Below are 17,274 nucleotides of genomic sequence, written 5' to 3'. Positions count from 1 at the left end.
TATACACATGTATATATATATATATATATATATATATATATATATATATATACACATGTATATATATATATATATATATATATATATATATACACATGTATATATATATATATATATATATATATATATATATATATATATATATATATATATATATATATACACATTAGGGCTGTCAATGTTATCACATTTACTATAAATGTCAATAACGGTACTAAGTGGGGGGTGAACAAGGGGATGGGTCAAATGCAGAGGACAAATTTCACCACACCTAGTGTGTGTGTGACAATCATCCATCCATTTTCTACCGCTTGTCCCTTTTGGGATCGCGGGGGGTGCTGGAGCCTATCTCCGCGTTGGTACTTTAACTTTAACTTTAAGCGATGGTCTTGGAATCAGCAGCATGAATCCCTGATGGAAACATTTGCAGGCTGGCGTTTGTCGTTGCGACCAACAGGTGGTGCTACAACCCCACATTTCAGCCCAACGGAAGCTTTGTTTCAGGGTGAGGGAAAATGTGTTCAGTGTGATTGTGCTTTTCATCTAGCTCCAAAAAGTCAAGCGTGCAGCAGACAAGGCAGGAATGAAAATAAAGTTTGAAGCAAACCTCCCACTTGCTGATTCAGCAGTCACACGCACTTTGTCCAGGGTCACCTGTGGAGAGCACAGAAGCCATTTTGTGACGCGTTATTTACCGCTAGGAAAAAAAACAAGTGTTTGGTCTACCTGCGTGGTCTGATTGAGTGCAGCGCTCTCCTGCCATGGGGCCACACTCCCGGGCAGGGAGAAGAGCAACGCGCCGTTCTTGATGATGAGCTCGGACACAAAGGTGACCTTGATGAGCACGGTGGCGCCCGCCGGCAGGTTCCCCACGCTGATGGTGAAGACGTTCTGCAAGGGAGGAGGCCACACTGGAGGTGAGGTGTCGCTTTGGGTGTTTACCGCATGTTTGTGGCCCAGTGCCTACAGGTGCGTCCTGGTCCATCAGGTAGGCTCCGTGACCCTCCTCAATGGCCTGCTTGTACTCCCTGCTAGCCTTCTCCTTCTCCTTCACCTGCCACACAAGCACCTCGCAAGATCAGCATCGCTACCACAACGCAGCACTTCTCACTGAAGGAGGACATCTGCAGGTATTTCTACAACTGAAGGAGGATATCAGCACGATCTTCTACAACTGAAGGAGGACATCTGCAGGTATTTCTACAACTGAAGGAGGACATCTGCACGATCTTCTACAACTGAAGGAGGACATCACACGATCTTCTACAACAGAAGTGGTCTATCTCCCTCTCAAGTACCATAATAATGTACATCATGTTTAGTGGTCTATATACCTCTACATTATATTTAGTGGTCTATCACCCTCTCATGTACAATAATTAATGTACATCATATTTAGTGGTCCATATACCTCTCATGTACTATGATTATGTACATCATATTTAGTGGTCTATATACCTCTCATGTACCATAATTAATGTACATCATATTTAGTGGTCCATATACCTCTCATGTATTATGATAATGTACATCATATTTAGTAGTCTATATACCTCTCATGTACCATAATAATGCACATCATATTTAGTGCTCTATATACCTCTCATGTACCATAATTAATGTACATATTTAGTAGTCTATCTCCCTCTCGAGTACATCATATTTAGTGGTTTATACGCCTCTCATGTACTATAATAATGTACATCATATTTAGTGGTTTATACGCCTCTCATGTACCATAATAATGTACATCATATTTAGTGGTCTATGTACCTCTCATGTACCATATTTAATGTACATCATATTTAGTGGTCTATGTACCTCTCATGTACCATAATTAATGTACATCATATTTAGTGGTCTATCTCCCTCTCATGTACCATAATTAATGTACATCATATTTAGTGGTCTATCTCCCTCTCATGTACCATAATTAATGTACATCATATTTAGTGGTCTATGTACCATAATAATGTACATCATATTTAGTGGTCTATCTCCCTCTTATGTACCATAATAATGTACATCATATTTAGTGGTCTATCTCCCTCTCATGTACTACAATAATGTACATCATATTTAGTGGTCTATATACTTCTCATGTATCATAATTAATGTACATCATATTTAATGGTCTATATACCTCTCATGTACCATAATTAATGTACATCATATTTAGTGGTCTATCTCCCTCTCATGTACCATAATAATGTACATCATATTTAGTGGTTTATCTAACTCTCATGTACCATAATTAATGTACATCATATTTAATGGTCTATATACTTCATGTACCATAATAATGTACACCATATTTAGCGGTCTATATACCTCTCATGTACCATAATTAATGTACATCATATTTAGTGGTCTATATACCTCTCATGTACCATAATAATGCACATGATATTTAGTGGTCTATCACCCTCTCATGTACCATAATCATATACATCATATTTAGTGGTCTATATACTTCTCATGTACCATAATAATGTACATCATATTTAGTAGTCTACATACCTCTCATGTACCATAATAAATGTACATCATATTTAGTGGTCTATCTCCCTCTCATGTACCATAATAATGTACATCATATTTAGTGGTCTATCTCCCTCTCATGTACCATAATAATGTACATCATATTTAGTGGTTTATCTAACTCTCATGTACCATAATTAATGTACATAATATTTAGTGGTCTATATACTTCATGTACCATATTAATGTACACCATATTTAGCGGTCTATATACCTCTCATGTACCATAATTAATGTACATCATATTTAGTGGTCTATATACCTCTCATGTACTATAATAATGTACATCATATTTAGTGGTCTATACATCTCTCATGTATCATAATTAATGTACATCATATTTAGTGGTCTATCTCCCTCTCATGTACCATAATAATGTACATCATATTTAGTGGTTTATCTAACTCTCATGTACCATAATTAATGTACATCATATTTAGTGGTCTATATACCTCTCATGTACCATAATTAATGTACATCATATTTAGTGGTCTACATACCTCTCATGTACCATAATAATGTACATCATATTTAGTGGTCTATATACCTCTCATGTACCATAATAATGTACATCATATTTAGTGGTTTATCTAACTCTCATGTACCATAATTAATGTACATCATATTTAGTGGTCTATATACCTCTCATGTACCATAATAAATGTACATCATATTTAGTGGTCTATCTCCCTCTCATGTACCATAATAATGTACATCATATTTAGTGGTTTATCTAACTCTCATGTACCATAATTAATGTACATCATATTTAGTGGTCTATATACCTCTCATGTACCATAATAATGTACATCATACAGTATTTTGACATGTACCTGTCCCACCACATGCTTGCCGTTGATGAAGGCTTCAAAAGCGCACACGGCTGCACAGTCGTCCAATGGGAAGACATACTTTGCCTCAATGGCTGTGCTGCCGTGATTGGTGTACTTCTGGAAGATGACCACCTTCAAGTGAAGATTGAGGCCACACATAAACATTTTTGTCCCCAAAATGCATAAGTGCCATTATTTGAGAGTCCCCTCCTCACATGAGAGAGCAAATCCACCAGTTTGCACTTCACGTGGATGGCCTGCAGGGGGAGCTGCCGTCCCGAGCTGTCCAGCAGTCCTGCAGTCACGGCTTCCAGAGGGTTCCTAATGTTTCCTATGTCGACATTAGAACCAAGGACCTCTGAACACACACACATAGAATATGTATTATCGTTAGTGCCCCTCCCCAAGCACACATAATTCAAACAGAGTCTCCAATTTGTCGCCGTACAAAAGGAGCCATTTGAATGTGTTGCATTCCTTTGTCAAGACAAATACTTTCCACGCCGCTCGCTGACACTGGGCTGCCGTGGGGACTGCGGGAGGGTCCATTAAGTCCTCTATTAGTTGTTGCTAAAAGTTGTGCTCAGCTACTTTGCCAAATGATCCTGTGAGGAAACTCATTGCGGGGAACTTTAAGTGCCAATTAGGAGTGATGCTACAATAGCAGCCCTTGTGCACACAGCCCCCTGAGCTTGTTCACATTTTTATTGTATTTCTTTTCCATTCATCTCCTACAGTGTTGAGTCAGAGGAAGGCACACGGTGGGATGTTCCAAAGGCCAGACCCTTAAGAGGCTGACCTGGCGCTGACACCGTCAACGCAGCACAGAGACGGCGACAAACAAAAAGGTGCATGCGACGCTTACCTGGGACGGCCGGGGGCAGGGGAGTCTCGGTTGAGGTGTCGACGGCAGGGCTGAAGGCCTTCACTTGCTCCCCAACCACGCTGAAGCGCACCACATACTTCAGCTTGACCTGCTCGGGCGTGTACACCACGTACTCGTCATCCTAGTGTGGAGAGATGACACGATGACATTTTTTTAATGTTTTTATTTATTTTGGAAATCGTATTAATATTGATACTGTTGTTGATATTATTCATTTTTATTTGACTCCTTTGGATTTTAGGTGTCGTGTTTGTGTGTTCTCTCAATTACTCTGTTGATGGCTATTCGGAATGTTGCTGGGCTAGGTTTGGAAGTGGAATTGTATCTATACTTATTATTATTGTATTATTACGTGTCATTTTGTTGGACTGATTAAAGATATTATTCATTCATGTTTTTTCGCTTATTCGAAGTCAGGTCGCGGGGACAGCAGCCTAAGCAGAGAAGCCCAGACTTCCCTCTCCCCAGCTAATTCGTCCAGCTCTTACTGGGGGATTTTCATTTATTTTTTATTGAAGAAATTTAAAATAAATAAAAAATAAATTAAAAAAAAATCCATTTATCCATCCATTTTCTTCCACTTATCCGAGGTCGGGTCGCGGGGGCAGTAGCTTAAGTAGAGAAGCCCAGACTTCCCTCTCCACAGCTAATTTGTCCAGCTCTTACTGGGGGATTTTTTTTATTTATTAAAGAAATAAAATAATTTAAAAAAAAAAAAAAAAAAAAAAAAAAAAAAAAAAAAAAAAAAAGGATATTGCTGAATAGACGAAAAGAAAAGAAAAAGACATGACATGTGACATGTGATACTTGGCCCCATGCTAACAGGAGCAAAGCTACTGTATTACTGTGATTTCCTACCGCAAACACAGGATCTGTCTATTGTGGGAGAGATGCTGAAGGTCTTCGTGCTGTGATATAGAAGCTAGTCTTATTTGTCCACTACTTGTATAACAGACTGTTGTCACAAAGGTACACTCATCATTACATCTGCCCAGTGGGTCGCGGGGGCAGTAGCTTAAGTAGAGAAACCCAGACTTCCCTCTCCCCAGCTACTTTGTCCAGCTCTTACTGGGGGATTTTTATTTATTTATTATTGAAGAAATCTAAAATTAAATTAAATTAAAAAAAATAAAAATAAAATATCCATCCATCCATTTTCTTCTGCCTTCTCCACAGCTACTTTGTCCAGCTCTTACTGGGGGATTTTTATTTATTTATTAAAGAAATAAAATAATAAAATATAATAAATAAAAAATAAAAGGATATTGCTGAATAGACGAAAAGAAAAGAAAAAGACATGACATGTGACATTTGATACTTGGCCCCATGCTAACAGGAGCAAAGCTACTGTATTACTGTGATTTCCTACCGCAAACACAGGATCTGTCTATTGTGGGAGAGATGCTGAAGGTCTTCGTGCTGTGATATAGAAGCTACAGTCTTATTTGTCCACTACTTGTATAACAGACTGTTGTCACAAAGGTACACTCATCATTACATCTGCCCAGTGACGGACGAGGTAAAGGTAATAACGCTAAGGTGCCGCCAACACAGTCAGTAAGTGGTGACTTAAAAAAAAAAAAGAAAAAAAGAAAAAAACCTTGGAGTTAACACGAACAAAACAAATGGATGTGCAAACATGTAATTAAAGGGGAACTACACTTTTTTTTTCTTTATAAATTTGCCTATCATTCACAATCCTTATGTAAGGCAAGAACACATATGTTTTTCTTTTTTTATGCATTCTAAATCGTAAAATATGGCAAGTAAGAGGTGGCTAACAATTACTTTATTGCGTCCGCTAAAAGAACATCCAGAAAACCGCCAACGACACTCCATTTACATGTTGTAACCTGAATATTAACCAAGTGTTAGCGATATTGTTATTATAAGCGCTAACGGAGACAAACTAATTTTAGCGGCGTCGTGACCACAGAGAGCTAATTTGGTTATGCTGCTGTATTAAAATATTGAGCTGCTGCCTCTGAGTTGGTGAAAGTTAATTATATATTATAAATCAAGCCTCTCACTTGGCTATTAGAATGTTGCGGACATAAACCGAGAAGACAGTCAATTTATAGCCAAAGATGGCGAGAAAGACACAAAAAGACGCTTGTTTGCAGCACTTTTTTGCTAACAAAGGAAATTACTCAAATTACACTCCAACGTAAGTTAGTAAGGCTCCAATTTCCCCAAAATATGCTAGCTTGATGACGATATACATTTGCTATTGACATGCTACTGATTAGCATTAGCGATTTTACTTGGCGATTTCAACACCTCAAAAATACACCTGGTGCGTAATAAGTACAATACTTACAGTATGAACACTTTTTAGGGCACAACAAAAGACGAGGCAGCAAAGACTGAACTGACAAGCCAACCCACCATAAACTGTACACTACTGCCATCTAACATCTTGGACTTGCAACTGTGATTGCAATGCAGCTAATGGGAGTACTGCAGGGCCCATAAAGACCTCTAAAAAAACTTTCAAAAAGCGCCAAAAATACTCCATTTAAAAGTTCTGACCTGAATATTAACCAAGTATTGGGGATATTGTTATTATATGCGCTAACGCAGAGGGACTATTTTTAGCGGCGCCGTGATCACAGACAGCTAACTAGCTTATGCTGCTATATTGACATACTGAGCTGCTGCATCGTCTCCGAGTTGGTGAAAGTTAATTCTAGATTATGGTCGGTCAACTTTGACATCCAGACCCAGAGATGGTGAGAAAGACACACAAATATGCTCTTTTGTGACATTTTTTTAACCCTTTGTGAGGTTTATGATGAATTCTTTATGTAAACGGAAGATATAAACATCCCATCAGTCTTTATCCCAGTGAGAGCAGACATTGTACAGTAAGTGATTGTTTTATTATGTTTGTATATCTCTTTTAGCACTTAGCAATACTGCTACATGATGCTTAGTGTTTCACTAAAGCTGCATTTGTTTAGCTTCTAAAAATTGTAGATCATTCTCCTTATATACAGGATTAAAAATAGACGTTTCTGGATCATCATTTGTCCCAAAGTAGTCTTTGTTGTCCCTCATCAAGTCTGCCATGATTAGTACTGTTGTTGAAAGGAAAAGCGAATGTCTGTGAAATTGATATGCCGCTGTATGCTTAAAATGATCAAAATACGTAAATATTACATGTTATTATGAATGTGGCACATACTACATTACATATATACTTACCATTTGTATATAAAACGTTGGAGGGTTTTTGGATGTTTTCTAGTGCGCTTTAAAGGCAGAAAAAGAGGGACTCTGATTGGCTCTGAATGCTTAAAATGATCAAAGTACGTAAATATTACACGCTATTATGAATGTGACAGATAGTACATTACATATATATTTACAGTTTGTATATAAAACGGTGATGGAGGGTTATTGGATGTATTCTAGTGTGCTTTATAGGCGGAAAAGAGCAAAGCTCATTGGCTCTGTATGCTTAAAATGATCAAAATACATAAATATTACATGTTATTATGAATGTGACAGATACTACATGACATATGTACTGTACTTACAGTTTGTATACAAAACGTTGATGGAGGTTTTTTGGATGTTTTCTAGTGCGCTTTATAGGTGGAAAAGAGCGACTCTGGTGGGCTCTGTATGCTTAAAATGATCAAAATACGTAAATATTACATGTTATTATGAATGTGACAGATACTACATTACATATATATTTACAGTTTGTACATAAAACGGTGATGGAGGGTTATTGGATGTATTCTAGTGTGCTTTATAGGCGGAAAAGAGCAACGCTCATTGGCTCTGTATGCTTAAAATGATCAAAATACGTAAATATTACATGTTATTATGAATGTGACAGATACTACATGACATATGTACTGTACTTACAGTTTGTATACAAAACGTTGATGGAGGTTTTTTGGATGTTTTCTAGTGCGCTTTATAGGTGGAAAAGAGCGACTCTGGTGGGCTCTGTATGCTTAATATGATCAAAATATGTACAGTAAATATTACATGTTATGCTTATTGTGACAGATACTACATTACATAAAGACTTACAATTTGTATATAAAACGATGGAGGGTTATTGGATGTTTTCTAGTGCGCTTTATAGGTGGAAAAAAGCGACTATCATTGGCTCTGTATGCTTAAAATGACCAAAATATGTAAATATTACATGTTATTGTGATTGTGACATATACTACATTAAATAAAGACTTACAGTTTGTACATAAAACGTTGATGGAGTTTTTTGGATGTTTTCTAGTGCGCTTTAAAGGTGGAAAAGAGCGACTCTCATTGGCTCCATTGCTAGCGGACTTTGGCTAATGTTTATTTACGACTAAGAATGCATTAAAAAAAAAAGTGTTTGTCTCACACTAGGTCTGTGAATGATAGGCGTTTCAATTTTATGCTCCTGGAACCTGGAATAGTCTTCCAGAAGATGTGAGACGGGCCTCAACGTTGGCAATGTTCAAATCCAGGCTGAAAACACTTTCATCTAAATGTCCATATGACGACTGAGAGTATTTTATCACACTCTTTGATTCGATTTTTAATAATAATAGTTTTTAACGATGATTTTATTTTGTTTTTAATTTGAATTATGATTATGTTTATGATTATTTCAATAACAAGATTGTAAAGCACTTTGACTTGCCTTGTGTATGAATAAAATAAATAAACTAGCCTTTCCGAGGCAATAAAAAAAAAAAGGAAATAATGTGCAGTTCCCCTTTAAGGCCATGTCCACACAAACATGGATACTTCAAAAACAAACAAACAAAACAACCCCTCCATTGTTAAAACAATCTCCATCCAGTCGGGTGTAGTTTCAGTTTCACATTTACCAGCTGTCATGCACATTTTGTCCGATCAGAAGGCCGGAAAAGCATCCACAGAGGACATTATAACAACTCTGTTAATGTTGTGAGATATTAGATGTACAACGTCATGTACATTATCTTTAAACATCATTAAAAATGTTTTTTTAATCATCCGTGCATATGACATTCTACTGCAAAAGTATTCCTAGCCCCTTCCTGCTCCGTCGCTGGTACGAATACAATGGCATGTTTCCCAAACAGATTCTCACTGTACACTAGGGTTGGTCTTACGAGGTTCTATCCCCGCTCTGAGTCGTGTCAGGAAGTTAAGTTTGCTACCTTTCAACAATTTCCTTCCCGTGAATTTGTTTTATGGCCTCCAAATAAAATTCTGCTCAGGGCTCCAGTTTAGCCAGGGGCAGTCCTGCGCGAGAGGCACTCTGCTGCTGCATGAAAAGAAACCAACACGCGTTATGACGCCTCTGTTGATAAATAAACAATAATGAGATGATAGATGTTTTCTCTAAAATCAGCGCACGGTTACACGGAACTCAGGACAGAAATTGTTTTTATTTTTAATCAGATGCTCGTCTGCCGCTGCATGAAACAAACACACACCGGTAATAACAATAATAATAAAATTTCCTCAAGATCTGTTGTCGAATAAGGTTTGATTTTAAACTTATTCAACAAGACAATGAGAGAAATAGGAGCCTTGACGACTGGCCGATACCGATGCAGATCAGATATCAGCAGGAATCATACCTACTTTTGTTATTTTGTAGTGTCCGACAGGGATGGGTACCAAATCCGGTACCTTTTTTGACACCGACTGAGTCCCACCGGTCCTACCGGGCACCAATTCACTTAAAAACCAACAGTGCCATGTTACGGTACTGGGTTGCGCGTGACCTCCAGTGATCACTCCAGCAGCACTGAGAGCGGATCCAGCCAAATTACCTCTACGCAATGTTGCAATGCTCAATACCAACAAAGTCATTGACTTGAAAAATGCTCAAACGTAAATAAAGTAAGACTCCAGTTTTCTGAAAATGTGCTAGCTTGATGCTAATATACATTGGCTCTGTTATTGATTAGCATGAGCAACTTTACATGACGATTTCAAAACCTCCAAATTTGGTACTGAAAACTAAGATGCACGTTATAATCAAACAGCGGTGCGTAATAAGTACAGTACTTACAGTATTAACACTTTTTGGGCGCAGCAAAAGACTAGATTCACCAAAGACTGAACTGACTAACCAACACACTATAAACTATACACACCATCTGATGTCTTGGACTTGCAACTGCAACTGAGAGCGAGAAATGTGATAATAAAACAGCAATTATCACAATCAGCTAATTTTTTTCACGTTGCAATAAAAAATTTGGTTTTATTCAGATTTTTTTTTTTTTTTTTTTTTTTTACAAACACACACACAGAAGTACCAAAAATGAGTACCGATGAGTACCGGTATCGATTCCCAGGTACCGTGAATTGGTTAAAATGTGAATGGTATCCATTCCTAGTGTGGAATGTGAAAAAAAGGTTGCGTCAAACAGATAACAATGGTAGGTATAAAAAACACTAACCTATTTATTATTAACTGTCTGGAATGGACTGATCCTGTCTTTAATTTGAAGTGGAGTGGTATTTGTTTTTTTGGCAACACCTAGTGGCCACAATAATTCATGAAGTTAAGCTCATGAAGTAGTACGTTGAATGATGCATACACGTTTGTTACTGGATACTTTCTAATTCACTTTTGCCCTGGAAGACGTTGTATGTGTACGTAATATGCAACTATAATTATGTGATACTTGTTTATATTGACAAATGTGCTGTTTTATTGTTCCACAATTATTATCTATGTCTAGCTTGTGTGCTTAGCTGGTGTGTAGCTGAATAATGTTATTGTGGGTGGCATCTTGATATGGCACACCTATGAGGTGGGATGGATTATCTTGTCAGATTTAGACTTGTTTACCGGTATTTTTCAAAGGCGGTAGAGTACCTTTTTTAATTCATTAGTACCGGTATACTGTACAACACTAGCATCCATACAGAGCATGTATTTTAATTTATTTTGTATTTTTTTCTTATATAATTTGTATGTATTTCATTGTTTGTTTTCTTAATATTGATGTATTTTAGTTTTTTGTTATTATTTATTTATATATTTTTTGTATGTATTTTATTTTATTGTTATATGTATTTTATTTTGGTTTATTTATTTTTGTATGTATTTAATGTTTTTATTGTATTTATTATTTTATGTATTTTATTTAGTAATAATTTTTAATGTATTTTATTTAATAAACAATTTTTTGGAGCATGTATTTCTCAAACTTGAGATGTTTTGTGTAAATAGTAAAAGTTTTAGATCTTTGAGTTCAACTCCTAAAAAATGGGAGCAAAAAAAAAAGTGTTGCGTTGATATTTTTGTTCAGTGTAGAATCTATCCCCAGATCTGATATTTAACTCCCCCTGCAGCACGTACGCTAACTAAACGATATACTTACGCTGACACGCTCCCTCGGTCTTACCTCAAACTCGGAGAAAACAGAGGAGGTGCAGCAGGTGGTGCGCACGCTGTCGTGCCCCTCGGGGGCCTGAGTCAGTGTGGGGTCTCTGTGGTGGAGCTGCAGGCAATCCCCCAGGGCCACGTCGCACACCACCAGCAGCCGAGAGCCGTCTGTGGCGCCGGGCTTGGAGTACTTGAGGCACGTTCTGCGGGACGTAAGGGCACCCAGTTTAGAGAAGTCGTGCGTCGTTAGAAATACATGCTCCAAAATAAATAAAATAAAATATATAAAAATAATAATAAAATAAAAACAATACATACAAACATAAATAAACCAAAAACAAATTACAATAAAATACATAAAAAATAAAAATAAAAATAAATACATAAAAAAACAAAACATTAAACAGATACATAAAGAAAAATAAAATAATAAGATACCTTTAAAAAAATAAAAAAATAAAATACATGCTCTGTATGGATGTTAGTGTTGTACAGTATACCGGTACTAGTCAAGTATCACGGCACTAATGAATTAAAAAAGGTACTATAGCGCCTTTGAAAAAAATCCGGTACGTTTTTTTTCATGGACATGATGGTGCACCAATATGAACCGAGACGCATGTGAGTCAACACACACACACACACACACACACACACACACACACACACACACACACACACACACACACACACACACACACACACACACACACACACACACACACACACACACACACACACACACACACACACACACACACACACACACACACACACACAGAATTCATCTACTTTATTAATACTATGAAATATATGTTCTTTATGCTAACAAGTATCACCAAAGACGCTGTAAAGTGGTCATCCGTGTCCAATAAAGCACTTGGCTTTCCTGCACAACTACAATGTAGGCTTTTAGTTTCTGCTATGAAAATCAACAACAAATATTCGGTGGATTGGACCAACAATTACAATATTTATCACTAGGAGTTAACATGACGCTAGTTTATTTGCACAATTATATTTAGGCATAGCAACCACAAAAGAACACAAACTAATGCGATCTCTTGTCCTTTATGTTTAGTTCTGCTCTCTAACTCTACTAACACTTCCCGGGCGCGGCCACCGCTGCTGCCCACTGCTCCCCTCACCTCCCAGGGGGTGAACAAGGGGATGGGTCAAATGCAAAGGACACATTTCACCACAACCTAGTGCGTGTGACAATCATTGGTACTTTACTTTATTAATATTGTAGAGAACAAACTCGATTGCATCACAGAAATGTTCTCAAATAAATCAAATGTTGAAACATTTTACAAAGGGATCACTGCAGACATGAGCATGGTCCGATTGTATTCCACAATAATGAAAGTGATATTTTTAAGAGTCATTTCCTTCAAAGCACTTTCGTTTTTTTCCTGACTTTATTACCTTTATGAACCACTTCTCTCTCCTATCTCTCTATTTGAACGACTGCAACACCCAAGAACAGAACAGCAATATGACATTTTCTGCACAAACTAGACACTCAATTGTTTTAATGCTATGCTCAAGCTGCTTGACCATCGTGTGCATTAATTCGCCAAGAAGAAAAACGGACGTGACGTCATATGCAACCCAGCAATTGGTACCAAAGTATCGGGACAACCCTAATGGATGCTTAAATTTTTCCCTGCCCCCTCACCTCATGCTATCGCTGAAGTAGATGCCACTTCCGAGGCTGCCGGCGTCCGTTCTGTCGACGCCGTGGAGCTCTACGCCGACACTAGGCAGCAGCAGACCCCTGAGAAGACATGGACATGGAAATAAGCCGCAGTGCTTTGCCAGTATCTCAAAGCCCTTCTTTCTGGGATTGATTGATTGAAACTTTTATTAGTAGATTGCACAGTACAGTACATATTCCGTACAATTGACCACTAAATGGTAACACCCGAATACGTTTTTCAACTTGTTTTATTCGGGGTCCACGTAAATCAATTCATGGTAAGCACGGGAGAAATGGGTGCATATGCAGAGATGACTTCATAACGTGCAACATGTAATCTCATGCATTTCTTGTATGCAGTTAATATTTCATATTTTCCTGTACCCCCTGATGAGATGCAATAATGTGATCATTTATAAAGAACAGAACGGGAAATTCATCTTTTGCAAACGCGTAAAGCTTGGCTGTATCATATTGAGACGTTTCTAACACTCTGCTAGCTAAAGAAACTGTAATACTGTGAACGCTGCCAAAGTACCTCAGTTAACTTCTAAAGTCGCCAGGTAAACAGACAACAAACAACTGCCGAGTAAAAAAAAACATTGTCCGTAATAGTTGTGGCTGTAGGAAACCTCCTGGTGCGGTTTTTACAAGCGCCACAGGGGTTGCAAACCAAGTCTCAGTGTGACGCGCTTTGAGTCGCTGGAAAAAGAGCGCAATATGAATCAAATTAATTATTGTTATTATTAAAGTATGATGACTGGCCAGCATCCAGCAGCTTTATCTAGCTCTTTTTGGGATTAAATCTGGGAAAGGCAGTAATACAGTATCAATCACAAAATAAGTTGACCAAGTTTCTGCAGAACAACTTTTTAAAGTACTTTTTTGAGTAAGAGGGAGGAGAAAGAGCAAGAAAAAAAAGGACTTCATCTGATTATATTAGTAAAAACAGGATTTAAAAAAAAGGACTTAATCTGATTATATTAGTAAAAACAGGATTTTTTTGGGTAATATAGCATCAATCACAAAATAAGTTGACCATGTTTTGCAGAACAACCTTTTGATGCGCTTTTTTCAAGAAGAGGGAGGAGATTACATTAAACATGTTTCTTATTGCAGTTAAGTCCTTAAATAAAATAGTGAACATACTAGACAACTTGTCTTTTAGTAGTAAGTAAACAAACAAAGGCTCCTAATTAGTCTGCTGACGAATGCAGTAACATATTGTGTCATTTATCATTATATTATTTTGTCAACATTATTAGGGACAAGCGGTAGACAATGCAGGGTTTCCCGCAGCGCTTTGTTGTTAAGGCGGCCGCCTTAACAACAAAGAGCCACCGCCGAAACTAAAGTCTTAACAAGCTGCTCCGCTTGGTTCTGCCTCTGCCTCTGTCAGTACGTCTCTGCATTGTCCCAACCACAGAACCATCTGATTGGTTACACGCAGAGCGGTAACAGTCAATCAGCAGTGCGTATTCAGAGCGCATGTAACAGCCAATCAGCAGTGCGTATTCAGAGAACATGTAGCAGTGCTCAGGCAGGCAGAGAGGAGAGACGGTGGGGTGAGCAGAAAGGTGTTTAGCAGGTGAGCACAATGCAGCGGACACTCCCCAAATTATAATAAACACTTCCAAGTCAACTACTAGTTACATCACTATGAGCCCGTTGACGTTCTAGAAACATAAGCGGCAGCTCAGCTCGCTCGCAGTCCTTGAGGTGAAGGCTAATTAGCTTTTAGCGTAACGTTATTATTTTGGCAACATTATTAAGAACAAGTGGTAGAAAATGAATATATACAGTTGCGATCAAAAGTTTACATACACTTGTAAAGAACATAATGTCATGGCTGTCTTGAGTTTCCAATACTTTCTACAACTCAAATTTTTTTGTGATAGAGTGAATGGAGCACACACTTGTTGGTCACAAAAAACATTCATGAAGTTTGGTTCTTTTATGAATTTATTATGGGTCTACTGAAAATGTGACCAAATCTGCTGGGTCAAAAGTATACATACAGCAATGTTAATATTTGGTTATGTGGCCAAACAGCTAAATTTGTGTTTCATCTGACCACAGAACTTTCCTCCAGAAGGTCTTATCTTTGTCCATGTGATGTCAGATGAAACAAAAATTGAGCTGTTTGGCCACAACACCCAGCAATATGTTTGGAGGAGAAAAGGTGAGGCCACCAATTCCTACCGTCAAGCATGGTGGTGGTAGTATTATGCTGTGGGCCTGTTTTGCTGCCAATGGAACTGGTGCTTTAAATGGGACAATGAAAAAGGAGGATTACCTCCAAATTCTTCAAGACAACCCAAAATCATCAGCCCGGAGGTTGGGTCTTGGGCGCAGTTGGGTGTTCCAACAGTACAATGACCCCAAACACACGTCAAAAGTGGTAAAGGAATGGCTAAATCTGGCTAGAATTAAGGTTTTAGAATGGCCTTCCCAAAGTCCTGACTTAAACGTGCGGACAATGCTTAAGAAACAAGTCCATGTCAGAAAACCAACAAATTTAGCTGGACTGCACCAATTTTGTCAAGAGGAGTGGTCAAAAATTCAACCAGAATTTTGCCGGAAGCTTGTGGATGGCTACTAAAAGCGCCTTATTGCAGTGAAACTTGCCAAGGGGCATGTAACCAAATATTAACATTGCTGTATGTATACTTTTGACCCAGCAGATTTGGTCACATTTTCAGTAGACCCATAATAAATTCACAAAAGAACCAAACTTCATAAATGTTTTTTGTGACAAACAAGTATGTGCTCCAATCACTCTGTCACAAAAAAATAAGAGTTGTAGAAATTATTGGAAACTCAAGACAGCCATGACATTATGTTCTTTACAAGAGTATGTTAACTTTTGATCGCGACTGTATATATTCATTTTCTACCACTTGTTCTTAATAATGTTGCCAAAATAATAGAAGGGAAAATGACACAATATGTTACTAAATATGTCAGCGGCTAAATTAAGAGCCTTTGTTTGCTTACTTACTACTGAAAGACAAGTTGTCTAGTATGTTCACTATTTTATTTAAGGACAAACTTGCAATAAGAAACATATGTTTAATGTACCGCAAGATTTGTTGTTAAAATAAAGCCAATAATGCAATTTTTTGTGGACCCCTTTATTTATAAAAGTACCGAAAAGTATCGAAATACATTTTGGTACTAGTACCGTTACCAAAATATTGGTATCGGGACAACACTATATATATATATATATATATATATATATATATATATATATACACGTGTATACATGCATAAATACATATGTGTATATATATATATATATATATATATATATATATATATATATATATATATATATATACACACACACACACACACACACAGACACACAGACAGACAGACAGACACACACACACACACACACACACACACACGCATACGTACATACATAAATACAATTTGCATTTTTCCCATCATGCATTGCAGATTATTTAAATGGGGGTAATTTCTAATTATGTGTTGAGCGTGGACATTTTTTGTTAAACATCCACAAAGTTCAGTGAGCAGGTTGTGTTATATGTGGCCATGTGTGTGGACTTTTTGTATTGAGCGGGGAAGGTTGTTTGGATTGGGTAAATGCTGTTCTGCGGACACTCCAATGTGCTCTTCAAGAGCCATGAATCTCATCATCGTTATTGTGTACTACTTATTTTGCTTAAACAATTGTACATAATACAAGAGAATGAGGAAGTAGCTTAAATATTGTATTCTGTCAATAGTACTTACCATAAATACATTAAAACATTTAGGCTGAATACATGTGATCGGTATAGACCGATCTCACTCATGCATGGTGGAATCGGACTCGGGGGCAAAAAAAGAAAAGAAACCCTGATGGGAACATTTCATAAACAACACCAATTATCACCTGCTTCCAATTAACGTTAACAGCCTGCTAATAATACATCGCTGAAAGCTTGTT

The 17,274-nt window shown here is 37.5% G+C and overlaps 1 protein-coding gene across 7 annotated transcripts in view; it reads right to left on the bottom strand.

Annotated features, from left to right (window-relative positions):
* The window catches only part of parp4 (poly (ADP-ribose) polymerase family, member 4), a 117,173-nt gene that overhangs the window by 44,102 nt on the left and 55,797 nt on the right, over positions 1-17,274 (bottom strand). For all 7 annotated transcript variants that reach the window (XM_072914525.1, XM_061970889.2, XM_061970887.2 and 4 more), the window contains 8 exons: positions 13,290-13,388; positions 11,628-11,811; positions 4,240-4,381; positions 3,590-3,732; positions 3,375-3,506; positions 968-1,054; positions 727-891; positions 608-654 (listed from right to left, as the gene is read on the bottom strand). In XM_072914525.1, coding sequence (XP_072770626.1) covers positions 608-654; positions 727-891; positions 968-1,054; positions 3,375-3,506; positions 3,590-3,732; positions 4,240-4,381; positions 11,628-11,811; positions 13,290-13,388 — 999 coding nt within the window. The remainder of the gene's footprint in view (positions 1-607; positions 655-726; positions 892-967; positions 1,055-3,374; positions 3,507-3,589; positions 3,733-4,239; positions 4,382-11,627; positions 11,812-13,289; positions 13,389-17,274) is intronic.

Source organism: Nerophis lumbriciformis, linkage group LG13 (genome assembly GCF_033978685.3).
Source record: "Nerophis lumbriciformis linkage group LG13, RoL_Nlum_v2.1, whole genome shotgun sequence".
Taxonomy (NCBI): Eukaryota; Metazoa; Chordata; class Actinopteri; order Syngnathiformes; family Syngnathidae; genus Nerophis; species Nerophis lumbriciformis.
Note: the sequence above shows the minus strand (reverse complement) of the source record. Positions and strands in the feature narration are given on the sequence as shown.